Genomic DNA, 17,086 nt, shown 5'->3' on the forward strand with positions numbered 1-17,086 from the left:
AGTCAGAGCTGGAGGTCAGAGAGGGGAACGGTCTTGCTGAAATACACAGAAAAGGGGCGGCAGAGCTGGAAGGAGAACCAGTGCGTGTCCTAACATCCAGTCTCACTGGGACCCTCCAACCCGTGCCCCCTTCTCATGAGCACAAGCCGATGGCCCCTTCCATGGTCCCACCCTTCTCACCTGGGCGTTCGAAAGGGTGACCTGGGCCTGCAGTTTCTCCACCTGCTTCTTCAGCTCTTCTTTCTCCTCGTTCATGCGCTCTCTATCACTGCGCTCCCTCTGGAAGTCCTCTTCAAAAATCTTTACCTGGAAGGGCAGGGACGGGGGATGGGATAAGGAAGGGCGGGCGGTTCTGAGTGGAGGTTCAAATCTACTCAAACCCAGAATCCAGGGCCTGCTGCTGGGAGTCACAGATGTCAGAGCTGGTGTCACCCCATCTCAACATCCCCTGTGGGGAAGGGAACGGGGGTACACCTCCAGCCCCACCTCCAACTTCAAAGACAGTAGCTCTGGGTCCCTTTATGTTATATTCTGGGCTTTGACATAGGGCTTTACTTAAACAAGTAAAAGCCTTGGCTTTTTTTTTGTAAAAAAGGTCGACAGCCACCAGCCAGTGCAATCCTTTCATTCTGCTACAGCCCCAGAGGCAGAGGCCAAGGGACCAGAGCGTGGGTAGAAGACTGGCTCTGAGAGCTGAGGGCCTATGAAACTCTCCCAAGGCTCTGGGGGTGCCTGGCAGGGATGAGCCCTTGCACTTTCACATCCTTACTCTAGGTCAGTGGGGCGCTGACTGGTTTGAGATGGCAGATCTAAAGCATGGCATCATATAGAAGCACATGGGAGAGCCATGACCTTTTCAATCTCCTTTCAAACCTTCTGTGTCCCTCACAGAGGAAGTCTCCGTTTTAGGCTAGTATGTCTTTAATGCCTTTCTTGTATGCATCAATTTCCCTAAATGAAGGGAAATTCAGGTTCAGAGTCACATGACAGTATTCAGCTCAAGTTTAACAATGCTCTTTTGCTTTTACTGTATTTCTTGCTTACAGTTACTTTCTATTTATGGCAAATAATAAACAGGTTTTTCCATTTATAATAGTGATATAAAGCTCCCTTTTAATTAGATTTATTGAAAGTAATTTACTTAAAACTTATTTTTAAAATATAGGTAAATAATAGCACAGTTGGGGTGTAGAGATGGCTAAATCATCTAAGTGACAGAATAATGACCTAGTTAGGGACACATTGCTGGAAAGAATAATCTTATAACCAGACAGGGGTTCTGGCCAATGGCCAGAAAACGAACTACTAATTACAGCTTCCCCCACGATTCCCAGCCCTTCGCTGGCCCTAGGGAACGGGAATGCTACAGCTCCCACTGAGCACCTCTTCCCCTTGGGCTCACCTGCTGCTTCAGCAATTCGTTCTGCGTGACCAGCTCCTGTTTCCTTAGGAGGCCCCCAGCTCCTTCTGGGTTCCCAAAGGCTGCTGGTGGAGATGATGGAGAGGCCTGGATGCTCAGTGCTTCCTCCAGGGCCTAGGATCAGAGGTGAGAAGAGAGGTGATGGGCCCATCAGGAGAAGCCCTGGAAGTCAGGCCCCCCTCGAGGGGTCATCCTCAGGGACCCCCTTCCTGATAATAACGATAATGACAACCACCACCACCAATACTATTTAATACATGCAACCCTATTTACTGACACCGTACACACATTATTTCATTGAATCCTCTCCATAGTCCTAGGAAAAAACACTATGATCATCATCCCCATTTTACACAAGTGAAAACTGAGGTTCAGGGACCTAAAGTGATTTGTCCAACGTCACACAGGTAGTAAGTAGCAAAGTGGGGATTCAAACTCAGCGTGTGCTCTTAACCAGCAGCCTAAACTAGGGTGTTCATGTAGAAGAGAGAATCTCCCCTTCCCTGAGCAGGTGTGGCTCAATTCCAGCACCCCGACCTGGAAGGAATATCAAGTCCTTTGGGGGAAGGAATCTCATTCTGCCTGGCCCTGAGATTCTGCAGCTTCCACAGCCCATTCCTACCAAGCCAACCCTTCCACCCTCGCCTCTTCTAAAATTAGATTAGACTGGATTTTAATTTTGACTTACTTAATACTTTACCTATCTAACCCTGAGAACGGACTAAAACATCACCAAATAACATTCGAAAAGAAAAAAAGAAAAACACTCTATTATAACATGCTCACACATACTTTTCTTTATGTAAACAGTGTGCTCGCATCATCTAGAAAGGCTAAACGGTTTTCTCCGTCAGCCCTCTTAACATTGGAGAACGTTGGACCACCTCTCAAGACTGGCCACCCTCGTCGTCACCTGGGCTTTGGCCCCCTGGACAGCAGGGCCTCTGCTCACCATGCGTTGGCACTGCCTGCAGCACCTTCCTGGACCATGGGGAGATAAAAGAAACCTTCCCCAGCTTGGACTTGTGCCCCCACTTGGTCTCCTCAACTCCCCCCCAAACTCAAGGAAACTGCTGCGCCAAGAGTCCATTTAGGATGGGGGAGGCTGTGGCTCCCTTCACCCTCCTACTTTATCTGATCCATTTTTTGGTTGAGGAGACTGAGGTCCAGGGACAGGGAGCACGCTGCATTAGTCATCCATGTCAGTGCCTCTGCCCCCACCTGTGCCAAGGAAACCTGCAGGGCAGTGATCCTGCCTGGGTCATCTCTCCACCCAGCGCCATGTACGACATTCTGCCTGGATTTCAACTCCAAATTCCCCAGCTCGGGACAAATCATTCTTTTCTGGAAGAACAGGTCCCAAGGCCCCAGACTCGGCATAATCGATGCTTTTGAAACACCAGAACCATCGGAAGGGAAAAGCTGAGCCGCAGACTCAACAGCTCCTCCAGGCCTGTGGAGAACGTTTCCTCTCAGAGCTCCCTCCTCATGCTCTTCCAGCCTGTCCTGGAAGATGGGCTGGAATGACTGCGACCAGGGCTCAGATGCCAACAGAGGCCCAGAGAGGGTCCCGCGTCTAAGCTGGGACTAGAACCAGTCCCCGGAACTCGGCCCGGCCCACTGCCACCAGCCTTGGCTCAGAGGAGAGGGCTCCTGTCTCACCCAGCCTCCGCCCTGGACGCCCTGTCTCCCTGGATGCCACTTCTCAAGGGCAGGTGAGAGCCCTTGGGCCTGTGCTCACCACCCACTCCCTTCGGCGACTATTTCCTGAACACATGCCTGGTGCCAGGCACTGTGCCAGGCACAGGGGGTACATAGCCTGGGGAAGAGGCACGCCCCCCACTGCTGCAGCAGAAGACAGAATGTTATGCCAGTAATCACAAGACAGCGTGGGAAGGGGTGTGAAAGAAGTTGCCGGTATTCTAGGTACATAGAACAGGGTGACCTGAATGAGACTTGGGGAAGGCCGTGCTGAACCTGAACAAAGCAGGTGGCACAGCACATCCAAGGGCCTGGGGTGGGGGCACAGGCTCATCCCAGGGCTGGCCACTCTGCGTCGGGGAGGGAAAGGCAGAGGTGGGGGAACAGTGAGGCTGCACAGAGGCCCCCAGCACCAGCGCCCTGACCCAGGAGTCGCCCTCCTGAGTTGAGGGTCGGGCCACTGGCGATGGAGTGGTCACTTCAGGTGGGCTCAGGGAAGTTCTGTCTGCCCAGGGACCAGGGCCAAAGGCACCCACCTTGTTGAGCCGCTGGATCTCCTTTTCCTGGTAATCTCGCTGCCGGGTCAGCGGGCTCAGCTGATCCTGCAGGTACTTGACTTTCTGGCGCAGCTCCTTGGTCTCTTCTGCCAGCCGCTCCTTGTCCGTCTATAGGGAGCGCGGGGTTGGTAAGCAGGAAGCGTGTGCAGGAGGCTTGGACTCCCTGTGCTGCCCGCCCCAGCCCTCCCTCAGGCATGCCTCCCCTTTCCCGCTCTCCCTCCGCAGCGCCCACAATGCTCACACACAATGTACTGTGCAAGGCATCTGGGGTCAAAGTGCTAATGCTCTGTCCTCAAAGAGGCTCTTTTGGTTGAGCAAAAGGCCCTGGGTTCTGACACCAGCTCCTCCACCAGGGAGCTGAGACCTGGGGCACCGTCACAGCTCTCTCGGGTCTAAGCTTACCTATCTGCAATGGGTAAGGGGTTCTTAGCCTGAGTCACAGATGGTTGTCAGGAGGTCTGTGAGCCCCAAAACTAAATGCGAAATTTTTTCTGTGCAACTTTCTAGAGAGAAAAGCCATAGTTTCCATGGAAATCTTCTGTGACACACAGAAAGTGATAAACCACCAAGAATCTCTAAAGGACCTTTCTGTTCTTATAGTCTCTGAGCCTAGAGGAGAGAAGACATTCAAAAAAATACATATCATGAGGCAGAAAAGTGTTCCCTCACAGAGAAACAGTACTGTGAGGTTAAAAGAAAGAGTACTGGAGCCGAAGGCTTCCAGGTGGGAGCCTGTTCCAACAGCCACTATGGAACAGTCAGGGCGTCTTCCTTGCAGAGGGCCACAGATGGATTGGCCTTTAGAGAGAGCCACGTCCTAACCCCTTTATATGACAGGAAATGGAATGTGCAGAAAGAGGAGGTGACTTATCCCAGGCCACACAGTTAGCTGGGGCTAAAGCCCAGGTCTCCTAATTCTGGTGTTCTCTCTCCCTTTGCAAGTCAAAGGAAGTATTTAAAATGGGGGAGGTAAACTACTCTGGGCTCCCATGACAGAGGCTCCAGGATTAGCACGGCCTCTATCACCATGTGTCCTTATCTACAGGGCCATGCTTTGTCTTGAAACATCCCACCTTCCCCAGCTGAAAGGGAGGTGCTGTCAGATTTAGGGCCTTGCCCATCTACTGGTGTGAGCCAGGGGAAGGGACCAAAGAGCCAGGGGTCTGGCTGACAGTCACGAGATGTGACTGCACTCAAAAGAAAAGATAGGTAGTGTCCTCTCTACCACTCGTCTTCAAGGTAAGGGGGGTCACTGAGGCAAGCTGACCACTCAGATAAGATGCCGATGAGAATGAACTCTGAAATGCAATCTGTGCTGATAATGTCCATTTTGAAGCAAGGCAAAAGCAGCCCGGGCCCAGTTCCCATGAAAGGGAACACATTGCAACATAAATAAAACCCCCTACGAGTATGGGAGTCAAATGGCCTTTCCTCTTGAAGCTGTAACAAGATCCTCAAGGGCCTTGGCTTGGTGTCAGTCATACACATGACAGATCAGATGCTATTTCTTCAGTGTACATATTCCTGGCCCCCCAAGACTGGATCTGGTCCCCCTTTCTGTCCTCTCAATCCCTGTAACTTCTCCTGTGTAGTACTTAACACATACTTACTTGCTTCTATAATTAGCAGTTTAGTGTCTCTTTCCCCTCAAGGTTGGGATTGGACTATTCACCCCTGAGTCTCTGTGCCCAGCAGAGTGCCAAGTGCATACTCTGTTGAACAATGACCAGATGGACAAAGAAGCTTTGTCTAATGGTTTAGCCCCTCCCCCACAAATAGCCATAATTCTAAACATTCAGCAGCAACCCATTCCCATCAAGTGCACTAGAGCAGGCCTGCTTGAATCTCTTTTATATTCTCGGCTTCCCTAGATTATAAGATTTTAATTGAACAAAGGTTCTTCTGTATAAAAACAAGAAAATATGAAAAGCAACACCTAATTTAACCTTTTTAGATGGAAAACTGAGGCATGGGAAAGGGAAATGCTTTCGCCTACTGCCACACAGCCTATTAGCACCAGAGCCAGAGCTGGACACCCCAGGTCTCCTGACTCCCACTCCCTGGCTTATTTACTCCACTGAGCTCTTGGTTAAGGGGGACTGGGGAATAGGCCTTTGGGAGCTGAACCTGCAGGGCTCAGCAGTCACACTTGCCTCCTCCATTTCAATCTTGGACTTGGCCAGGAGGAGCTTGCGGTCAAAGTCACGCTGCTTCTGTTCCCGCTCAGCCTCCAGGTCAGTCACCTGCTTCTGCAGATCCGCCAGCTTCTGGCGCAGCTCAGTGATCTGGGTTCACGGCAGAGAGAAGAGTACGTGAGGGTGAATGTCCAAGGCTCAAAGCTGCTGAGAAGGAAGCAGCAAGCAGGACACTGGGGATGTGCTGAGAGCACAGCCGAGAACCTGAGTTCAGCCTTGACTTCCCGCATCTCCCACGCTACCTTCTGCTCATACTGCTGCTTCATCAACCGGAAATGCTGGTCCCATTGCTTGTTCACTTCGAGCAGCTGTGCAGAGAAATTGGGGTTAGCAGGAGACAAGCAGAGGAGGACCAAAGACAGCCACTCCACACACACCGGCTTCCCAAGGAACACGCAGTGCGTGTGAACAAAGGGTGCCTACAGACACTGCCTTGATCCCTTGCTTCCCTTGTTCCTCAGAGATTCACCTTGATGGACTGCCACGTTTTATCCTTGCCAGGGCAGCGAGACTAACATCAAGACACAGAAACGGTATATGAGTTTGGTGTATGATGATAGATCAGACACCTTTTTAGATAGCAGTTTGGGACTATGTATTAAAACTCCAAGTTCTCATTCTCTTTACTCTAATAATTCCACTGTGAAAAAGGTAACCAAAAGAAACACTTGCACAAGTGTGTTAAAACATATGTGTATCATTGACCATCTCGACAATGTTTGTATCAGAAAAAAAATCTAGAGGCCAACCTAATCATAGATGGGTTAAGGAAATTAGAGTATGAACAGAAAATGGAGCACTCTGAAGCTATTCAGAAAATTGGGCATTTAATACATTGCTTCAGTTCTAAATGACACAAATTATTTGCCATACTCAATATAACAACTCCTCAGGGAAGAAAAACAACCCTACATCATTAAATAAATAAAATAATGGGAAAGGGTATCCCAATTTCATAAACACAGGATGGAAAGTACTCAAAATTAACCTAATATAGTATATTTATATATACTAACCAATGTCCTCAAAGATAATTTTAAAGAAAGAAGTAATTTGCAATACAACATATATAATTTTTAAAACAGATTATACATTAGTAAGTACATAGAAAAAAAACAAGGAATATACAATGAATTGTTATCAACTGTAGTAATCTTCAGGAGGCGACATTCTCAATCTTTATATAATGAGTGTTATGTTACTTTTGCAATCAGAAAAATTACCTTATGGCACAAACAAAAAGAAAACCAAAAGTAATATGCACGTTGAACAAAAGACTAATGGAGCCTGACTTCCAGATGTGCTGGAGGACCAGGGGCAGAAGGCCCAGGGATGTGGAGAAGGCGCTGAGCTGCGTGGAGAGGAGAGGCGAAGAGAACGCAGAGGACTGGGTTCCACTTCCAGTCGGGAAATACTGGCCCAGGGGTGGGGGATGGAGGAGGAACAAGCATGAGACACGAGGGAGTAACCTCAACTTCTGGAGACTCTCGGCTGGTTAGAAGCAGTGCCACAAGGTGTGGGATCCTCTCCTAGTATGACATTCCCTTCCTAAACCAGCTGACGGAAGAACCCCAGGCTCTCTATTCCTGACGCCCAAACTTGCCTGTCTTAGCATAGCCTCTTTCCACCACCCAGGGTTTACCAGGGAAGTGTTCCTAAGCTACCTCTCAACAATTTTAGGCCATGCCTCAAATGCCACCTCCTCAGAGTGACCCCTTTGGGAAGGGAAAATGGTCAAGAGACAAGAGCCCAGGACAAGGCAGCAGGTCTTTTCCATGGGTAGACAGTTCAGTGGTCACCCAGGGACTAGCCAGAGCACCAAGGAAGGCCTTTGTCCTGTCGGTCCCAGGATGGAAGACAGGTCTTCCCTGACCATCATCCTCGCCGGCCACCTACCTCAGTGCGCTGCTGCTCCAGCATCTTCACCTTCTTCTCAGCTGCACCCAAGGCTCCTGCCTCTGGCATCTTACCTGCTGTCACACTAGCCTGGGGAGAAACACAAAAGGGCCTTCAGCAGAGCCTCAAATGATCATTTCCTCCCCACTCAGAGCTCCTCTAAGGCCCCTCACTCAGCCCTCTGTCTCTCACCTCTCTATTCTCATACCCATCGGAACACTGATACACGTCTCATGTCATGACTAAGCTCCCTTTGGGAAGTCCATTGAGACCATTATTCTCCCTCCTTGACCCACACTGGCTCCTAGGTTCTCCTCCCCTACCCTCCGCCCCCTCCCTGCGGCCACTTCTTTCCCTGCTTAGGCTCTATCTCTGAATTACTACTTAGCCGCTTTCCCCCACCCCCCCCACCTAGCCTGCAGCACACCTGCAGCGTCCCATGTGTGTATGTACACACACACACACACACACCAGCCAAACATCCTCTGGCCTGGAAGGTAAGAGTTATATATTCCTTAACATTTTATAAAATGCCTATCTTAAAAAGTTTTTAGAAATATAAAAAACTAAATAAAGACGTGTGTGTGCATGTGCAATTAGTACATGTACACATATTTCCTAGCTCTAGCCTCTGAGAGGGCCTAAAGCAGTGACACCCCAGGAGCAATGAGCACACCCAGCGCCCAGATCTTGGTTTCTAAATGCCATTCTCCACAAAAAGAGAACAGTGTTCCTTAGAGAAGTGGTTAATTCCAGGGCTGGGGCAGGGAAAATATAAGATGAGTTTGGAGCATCTTATGGTGCTAGAAAGTAAGGAAGTACTCAACAATAAAGGCATGTCAAATGGGCATAGGAGAAAACTTAAAAGATCGTCCTATGGCCAAACTGGAACAATTTGAACTAGAAAATAAATTGTGATAGTACTGGATTATAACCCAAAGAATAAATTTCCATCTACTGGTAGAAAGAAATAGCTAAATAATTAACTAAATAGGGGAGAAGGGACAATTCTATCTTACAGAAGAATTCCAATTAGTGACTGTAGAATAAATGAGGGAAACACAAAAGCGCTGTGAGATCCACCAATAGACACTGCAATTAGTGAGCAAAAGTGTAAGGAGAAACAGGACTTTGCACGGTCTCAAAGTTTCTCATCCAAAATAGAAACTTATGCATTTCAAAGAGAAAATTTGTCACTTTATATGGAGAAACCTGACAGACACCCCGTTAGCCACATGATCAAGGCTGACAGTAATAAGACACAGTGACATCATGTCCCCTTGACATGATGCACCGAGACACTGTGTCATTCGTGTGTTCTTGCCCAAATCCATAAGCTCGATCCAATCATGAGAAAACATTAGATAAAACCAAACTGAGGGACAAGCTACAAAATAACTGGCCAGTAGAACCTAAAAGTTTCAAGTTCCTGAAAGAGAAGGAACAACTGGGAACTGCCACAGACTGAAGACTAAAGAGAGGTGACAGTGAAACGCAACGTAGGGTCTGGAATCGATCCTGGTACGGAAGCACGCGAGTGAAAAACTGATGAAATCTGAACACAGTCCACAGTTTAGTTAACAGTATTGTCACAATGTTCATTTCCTAGTTTTGATCACTGAACCATGGTTATAAAGTAAGACCTTAAGTCTCTGGGTGAGCCCTGAGGGTAGAACTTGTGGGGCTTGAGCGCCCCCTGCAGGTTGAGGTCGGTAAGCACACCCAAGGAGTAAGGAGCGCGAACTAAGGGAGCCCTCACCTCCATCACCTCCTCTGAGGAAGGCGCGAGATGGGCCTGTCTCTAGAGGCCTGCTGCCTCCTGGAGGCGAGCTGTGCCCAGCAGTACTGGGGAAGGAGGAAGAGGGAGTGCCAGGCTCCCGGAAGGTACACCCTTAACCTCCACAAAGAACAGAGGAGCCGGCCAGCCCGGCTGCGGACACCGAATCTGCCATTAAAAGCAACAGCTAATGTTCACTGTTTGCCACATGCCAGGTACTAAACCCACTTTATGGGTATCACATCGCTGAATCCTCCAACCACCCACCGAGGTTAAGTGTCAATATCTCCATTCTACAGAGGAGGAAACTGAGGCCAGAGAATATATATAACTGTCCAAGGTAGTAGCGCTGGCAAGAGCTGCAGTCACATTCAGCCCGCACGCAATGCCGGGGCACAGGCTTCGCCACTGCCCCGTCCCGCAGCCTACGTGGCCGTCCCCCCTGGCAGGGTAGTAAGAACATCTGGCTATCCCGGGAGTTGAGAGAGATGAGTTGATATTAAAGAGCTTTGGAAAAGTGAAGAGGCCTGCCTACAGAGTTCCGAGAACGCGGGAGAGATCAGGGGAGTCCACAAGTCACTTCCACAAGAGGGCAGACAAGGCAGGCTCCAATGTGATGGGTAAAAGGAAGCAGAGATGGGGCTAGGTGGCCTGGGATTCAGAGGCCACTCCTCAGCACGAGTCCCTGCCTGATAGCAGGAATCTTGATTACGTGATGTCTCATGACCTCTCCAAGCCTCCTGCCATAGCTGGGTTGTGGAGTAATAGTCTTGGCCCTGCCTACCTTAGAGAGGAGGTCCAAACTAAACAATGGATTTGTGTCTTGGGTAAACTCTACAGTAATACTTAATTAACTTATTAGGATAATTACTACTATTACATAGGTGTGGGGTTTGTTAAAGATGTTGAGTCCTTCTGTGCGGCCATTAAACCCCATTAAAAAAAATGTGTCAGTAAAAAGTTGGGACTCAGTGCTATGGCCAGGAGAAAGGCACAGATGGGGCAAGGAGGAGAGGCAGCTCCCACTTGGGGACTGGATACGAGCCAGGGCTGGGAGTAGCGGTGGGAAGGGAGAAAGTGGGCTAGCCCTGTGGCATAACCAGGCCATGCCTTCCTCTCTCCATGTCAGAGGCGCCAGGGTGCAATCACAGCAGCTTAGCAGAGTCCTCAGAGAACCTTTCACGGGGCTAACACCCTAGTTCCACAAAGAATATCTGAGACCTTGAAGTGACTTTTGGAGCCACACCATAGGCAAAACCTTGATAAACTGGGATGTGTTTAGGGAATGTAGCCAAAGTAAGCAAAGGACTTGGCACCACCTTCCATGAGCAATGACCAGAGGAGCTGGAGCTATTCAGCCTGGAGAACAGAAGGCTTACGAGGGCCGTGGAGCCACAGTCATGGCCATCAGCCTGCGTGTGTGTCACAGGGAATGAGATGCTCTCCATGTGGCAGGAGGCAGAAGGAGGGTTAAGCAATGAAAGCTCCTGGGAGGCAGAGTGTCAGGCCAAGCTAAGAAAAAGCCATTTAACGACTAGAACCTTCTATCAGTGGAACCAGCTGCAGCAAGAGGTAGTAAGCTCACTGCCGCCGGAGCCAGCAGTGCATCAGCAACGGGGGATGCTGTGGAAGGAGCTTCTGACCACGTACCTGCGGCTGTCTGGACAGCCCCTTCTTGCCTGCGCCTTCCATCTTTGGTGAGCCTGGTCGCCCAGAGGCACCCTCTTTGCCGCTGCTCATCAACAATTTCTTGAGCTCCATGTTTTCCTCCCTAGGTCAGAGGCAAACAGAGGTCAGGTTGCTGGCCCTGGGTTAAGGAGGCTGGCGGCCTTGGACATACTACTCATCTGAGTTGCAGCTGAGTCCTAGGGACTAAGGCAAGACCCTGACACCTCCCCTCAGGTCTAACCAAAAAAAGGCATCCTTAAGCCACTGTGTGGCAATCTGTGGGTTTCTCTAGAAGTCTCAGATGACCAACAACAGGGTGTTCCCAGCTGTGGGATGTCTGTACACATGAGATCTTCAGGACACAACCAAACCTGCATTAAATAACCCTGAATCACGCTCTAGTGAGAAAGGCACACTCTTTACAATTATCTTCAAACTTCTTGTGTACAGCACAGGAAAAGCCTCAGTTTGGCACTAACAGGTCTTGATCACCGTTCTAAATACTTGCTAGTCTCCCCTGTTAACAGAGAAAGAGCAGGCTTCAGGCTCTGAGCCTTCAATCGGCAATAGTACTTCACCAGAATTTATGAACATCCTTCCATTTTCGCTGAATTTATTGTTGGAGTTATCTTCTATTTCTTATAGGTAATGCTATCTTCCATTTACTCTAGTGAAAATTTTCTTTATAATTTTAAATAAAAACATGATTCAAATTAAATTCTTAGGTAAAAAGAAGGTAGGTGATATAGGACATAATAAAAGTGGATTCAGACTGAAATATGAAAATATTTCTTTATGTTCTATTTGCCAGCTGGGTTTCCATGTAACAATAAAAACAAAAACAAAACAAAACAAAAAAAACAAGAAGTGGCTTTCCTAAGGTCAAACACCGAGGCTTAAATCTTGCCTTCTAGTCATGAATCTTTTCTCCAAGCTGGGTTTTTGGATCTGTGGATGGAGTCACTGTGGCTATAAAACTCCAACTGCTTGGAAGTAAATAAATACATGCAGAAGCAAATAAATATATGCCGATTCAAAATGACACAGTGGCTCAACAGTTACACATTACTCTGTCGGGCCTCACATGCCTCTCTCTGGGCCTCAGTCTCCCTCTACACAACGAGAGGTGTGGCCCTCGTGATCTCAAAGGGCCCTTCCAGCTCTGACAGTCAAGATCAGTGTTTCTCAAGCGTGATCCTGGGCCCACCTACGTCCTAACCACAGAGGCCCTTTGGAAAATAAAGATGCCTAGGTCTTGCCTTAGGCCCATGGAATCAAGAGTCTTGGCAGAGGAGGGAGGGGTGAGAGTGTAAACTTGTGTACTTTGCCTGACCCTCTGGGATCCTGATGCACAATTAAGTCCGAGACCCCATAGTCCAGATGAGAAAGCCCTGACTGTTCTCAGGAAAACAGAGCAGAACCGGATGGTGACCAGCAGGGGGCAGCAAAGTCCCGAGCCTCATCTCCAACAGCCAGCCAGGGGCTGTTAACAGGCTAAGCTTAGGGGCAAGTTCTCGAGGAAAAACTGCAATTTGTACAGCCCTTCTTCTGAAGTTCTCAAAGCACTTTATAAACAGACGCTCCTCAAGGTTCCCAAGGAGAAAGGTCACGAGATCTGACATCCAAAGCACGGCTCTGGGCACAGGCCTCAGAGCCTTCATCCCGGAAATCAGTGCCTTGCACTCCCTCCTCCTGCCCATCCGACTCCTCACCCCTCCTCCACGGGGCATGGACTTACCGCAGCCTCTCGGCAGCCTGATCCCGCTGTTCCAGGCCCTTGTCCAGCTTGGCCTTCAGGGCCTCATTCTCCTTCCGAAGCTGCTCACACAGGGTCTGCAGGGCAGAGAGGTAGATGAGGGCTGGGAGGGGGTGCATTCCCAATGATGATGTTAGCGGACAGGGCAGGGGCTCCAGCCATGCCGCTAGGCCCATCCCGGCCCCTCCATGCATCCTCTCCCTCAGGAGCTGGCCATGAGGATGCCTCATGGCAGACCAAGGATCTGTCACGAGGCCCTCTGGTTCTCCGAGGCTGAGTTCCACTCTCCTCCTTCACTGATGTCCCCACTGGCCTTCGCCTGGCTGACTTCTACTTCTGCTTCAAGTCTTAGCTTAAACATCACCTCCTCAGAGAAGTCCTCCCTGACTCCCACATTTCAGGTGAGATAGGTCACCTCCATTATCCTCACGGCTCCCTTCCCTCACCCTTTCTGGTACCTGTGACCATTAAAGCTAAAGAACCGTTTGTGTCCTTATTTTCATAATGTCCAACTCCATCCCCCCGCACTCTCAGTGGGCTGGGACCCCCTCGCCACTCTCTTGTCCACTACCAGGTCTCCAGCCCCAGCTCAGGACATAGTGCAGGTCGACACTTAACTCTATAGAAGGAATGTCTGAATGACTGAACGGCCACATGAATGAATGACCAAGTGAAGAGCTGACAAGACCATGAGAGCGCAAGTGCCTCGTGAACTGCCAGTCACTGGATGCTATCTGAGGACTTTATTTTCAAAGAAGGCTAATGCAAGGTGAGAGCACGGAAGATAGACAAACAGACTTGGGGCCTCACAGGTGGGGAGCGGAGGGAGGTGCCGACTAGTAATGGTGAAGCGCTGTCTCAATACTCAATCTTTCAACAAACAACATGCACCAGGTACCTGGTTGGGTGCTCTTCCCCCCACTGCCTCATCGGAGCCTCACAGCGTTCCTAAAGCTACGTAATTCATCTCTATTTTAAAAGTAGGCTAATGCAGGTGAAGTAATTTGCATGAGGTTGCACAGCTGTTAAGAACCACCGCAGGGATTAAGTTCCACCTGGCAGACCCTACCCTGGTGGGTCTCTCCCCCGTGATGAAAGAGCGGAGAAGGGAGGCAGGGGTTGTGAGCTGGGCTGGAAGCAGGGACAGTGGTGTTCACCAGACATTCCACCCGCTGCCTTCCATTTCCACATCCCAGGCTCACTGCACTCATGTGACCAGTTCCGGCCAATGAAAGACGAGTGGAAGAGACAAGTGTCCCTTCTGGGCTGGCCCATGCATGACTGTCTGGTCTCTTTTCCCTTGTGGCTGTGGCTGTCTCATGTTCCAAAAGGCATGAGCTGGTGGGGCCACTAAGTAACTGTGGAGCAGAAAAAAGTCCCTGCCATAGAATGAGGGAAAACTTTTATGTTACCTTGGGAGACTTTGGAGTTGTTTATTTCCACAGCAAAATCTAGCCCTTTCTGACTAACGTAGGAGAGACTTGGGAAGTCTTAATGGAGGAGACAGCCTGGACCTGGAGGGTGGTCAGACATGAGGGATCTGAGGCAGAGAGAACCAAAAGCTACTGTGACTGGTTCCAATGCCTAGCTAAGGCCTTGCACCATATCTGGCCTTGAAAATGTTTGTTGAGTGAACCAAGAAACAAATCAATGAATGAGGAGAAACCGGATTCATCTGCCTCTACCCACAGGCTGGGCAAATACCAGGATGCCACAGCCCTGGGCGGGGCCTCCAGGGAAGAGAACGTCCTGCTCCTGGTCATTAAGGGAAAGCAAGGACGTGGCCTGGTGTGCTGTCCGCCCTTCCAGGCTGGAGGGCTGTTTCCTCTAAGTTTCTGGGAAAATGTCCTGGGCACAAAGCAGCTGATGAAGAAAGGTTGTCACAAAGGTGATCACATTCCGTCATGGGCTAAAAGCTCACCTGTGAGTTCATTAGTTCATTCATTCATCAAATGTGCATTAAGCATCTATCAAGTGCCAGCCACTGGGACATAGTGGTGAGTATGACAAACAAAGTACCTGCCCCTTTTATGAGGCTTACATCCTAGCAGCAAGTGCAAGAGTAAAAACACAAAGTAAATAAACCGCCTAATAAAATTATTATAAACTATGGTAAGAGCTAAGAAGGAAACAAATAGGGGCCTAGTATAACAGAGGCTGGCAGGACCCCCTTTTATAAGGCCCAGAATCAGTCCTGGCTTCAGAGTCAAAAAGCTGACACTGAACGTGATCTCACCCCATGTGATCGCCAAGTTCACCTCCTCAGAGCTCAGCGTTGCCACCTCTAAGCCTCACTGACATCTGAAAGTCGCTGAAAGTCATCTCCCCCAGCCTGGCCCTTAGGCTCCGATCACTCCTCCAGCCTCACCCCTCAGCCTGGCCCTGACTCGAGATGGGATGGGGGTCCTGCACTCTCCCTGGGATACGCTGCTCCTCACAGCTCCCCCACACCGTGTCTCCTTTGCTCTCATCAACCTAGGCCCTTCTTAAGGTCACACACAGTGGACATGCCCCCCATTAACTGGGCACTTGAACATCTGCTAACATAAATGAGACCACAGACCAGTGACCGGCATGAGAGGGTCTAGGAGAGAAGGAGGAGAATTCAAGTTATAGCTTTGTCACTAAGAGCAGGTGCTCAGGTCCTGAGCAGGTCCTCTCGAAGCCTCAGTTTTACCATCTGTGAATCTTTCCCTCTACCCAAACCCGCAAGGCTAAGATCCCCTGCCTAGGACAGATGATCAGTCATCATCAAACCTGAACAGTGGCCACTTTGTGAGCATTTACTATGCTCCAGTCTGTACTAGGTACTTGACGTAAGACCTGCAGCAATCCCATGAGGCAGACATTCCTAATGCCATGCTACAGATAGGAGTAGTGAGGGATACAGAGGGTAAGTGACTTCTCCAAGGTCATATAGCAATAAAGAGCCACTACTGGAACTAAGGACCATATGACTCCAAGGCCTGGGCTTGCATAAGGAAGAACTCTGACTTCGTTCTCATGGCACAGGAAGGGCTATGGAAGGGAGTCACCTCAATCGGGGAGGCAGACTACGATGGGGGTTAGGGAGCATGGCCTTTGGATTATCAAATGCCAGCTGCACCATCTATATCTTAGGCCAAAAAAAAAAACACCTCTCGAAGGCTGTGTCCCCATCTGTGAAATGGAGATGAAGATGGCCTTCCTGCTTTTATTCCCTCCCTCTCCCCGCCTGCCTTTGAAGAACAAGGCGGGCAGGATCCTGCCCACATCCATGGCCTAGGGCACCCCAACCACGAAAACTGCATTGCCCACCCCGGATTTCCCAATTTCCCTCCTCTTACCCGTCCCTTCCCACAACTTCCCTACCCTACTCACCACCCCAAAACAAGAAGCCTACAGTCAACCCACAGTATCGCCCTTGGAAGTCCCCAGGGTACCCTGGATCCTTAAGAGATCTAGAAGAGGGGGAGGGGGAGGCACACCTGCCCATCCCAGGTGACCCTCCCGGGCTGGCCTCACCTGCAAGATAGAGGTGCGCTGCTCATTCTTGTGCACCTTGGAGGCCAGGCGGTTGAACTCGAGGGCCATGCGGCCCAGGTGGGTGAAGAGCTGGCTGTGGTCCGGCTCCTCAGCACACACACTCAGGGTGGTCTCCAGGCGCTGCAGGTGCAGCATCAGGTTGCTGTCCTCATGGGGCAGAGGGCCCAGCTCCTGGCAGGGGGAAGGGGACAGGGACCACTCTTCACCATGGTCTGCGTAGGCGCCACCAGCTGTTTTCCCTCTGCTTCCCCATTCCTCGTGACTCAGTTTCCCCATCCGATCCCAGCTCAGCCTAGGGAAATTCTCTGGTTACACAGGTTCCATCTGGGGCTGACTCACAGGGCAGGACCCAGGTCTCCCAGGCCACTGGCTGGCTTGGAGTGGAGCCACTTTCCTCCCACACTCTGGGCCTTGCTGAATGCCTGCAGATAAATCACTCGACCGCTGAGCCTCAGAATCCTCATGTACTAAATGTACACACACCCCTCCCCTCCCTGCTACGTCACAGGGGTCTCATGAGGGTGAACTGACACATGAGTGCAGCAAGCCCAGGAAAGGGGTCTCACTCTATGTACAGTACTGCTTCTTTGG

General features: G+C 50.0%; 1 protein-coding gene across 9 annotated transcripts in view; it reads right to left on the reverse strand.

The window, feature by feature from the left end:
- TNIP1 (TNFAIP3 interacting protein 1) overlaps positions 1-17,086 on the reverse strand; it is a 41,408-nt gene that overhangs the window by 3,720 nt on the left and 20,602 nt on the right. For all 9 annotated transcript variants that reach the window (XM_039836577.1, XM_039836575.1, XM_039836579.1 and 6 more), the window contains 9 exons: positions 16,475-16,666; positions 12,953-13,047; positions 11,197-11,317; positions 7,770-7,859; positions 6,116-6,181; positions 5,832-5,963; positions 3,658-3,786; positions 1,403-1,534; positions 181-306 (listed from right to left, as the gene is read on the reverse strand). In XM_039836577.1, the coding sequence (XP_039692511.1) occupies positions 181-306; positions 1,403-1,534; positions 3,658-3,786; positions 5,832-5,963; positions 6,116-6,181; positions 7,770-7,859; positions 11,197-11,317; positions 12,953-13,047; positions 16,475-16,666 (1,083 nt within the window). The remainder of the gene's footprint in view (positions 1-180; positions 307-1,402; positions 1,535-3,657; positions 3,787-5,831; positions 5,964-6,115; positions 6,182-7,769; positions 7,860-11,196; positions 11,318-12,952; positions 13,048-16,474; positions 16,667-17,086) is intronic.

The sequence above is a fragment of the Pteropus medius genome, unplaced genomic scaffold (genome assembly GCF_902729225.1).
Source record: "Pteropus medius unplaced genomic scaffold, Ma_sr-lr_union100, whole genome shotgun sequence".
NCBI classification, from domain to species: domain Eukaryota; kingdom Metazoa; phylum Chordata; class Mammalia; order Chiroptera; family Pteropodidae; genus Pteropus; species Pteropus medius.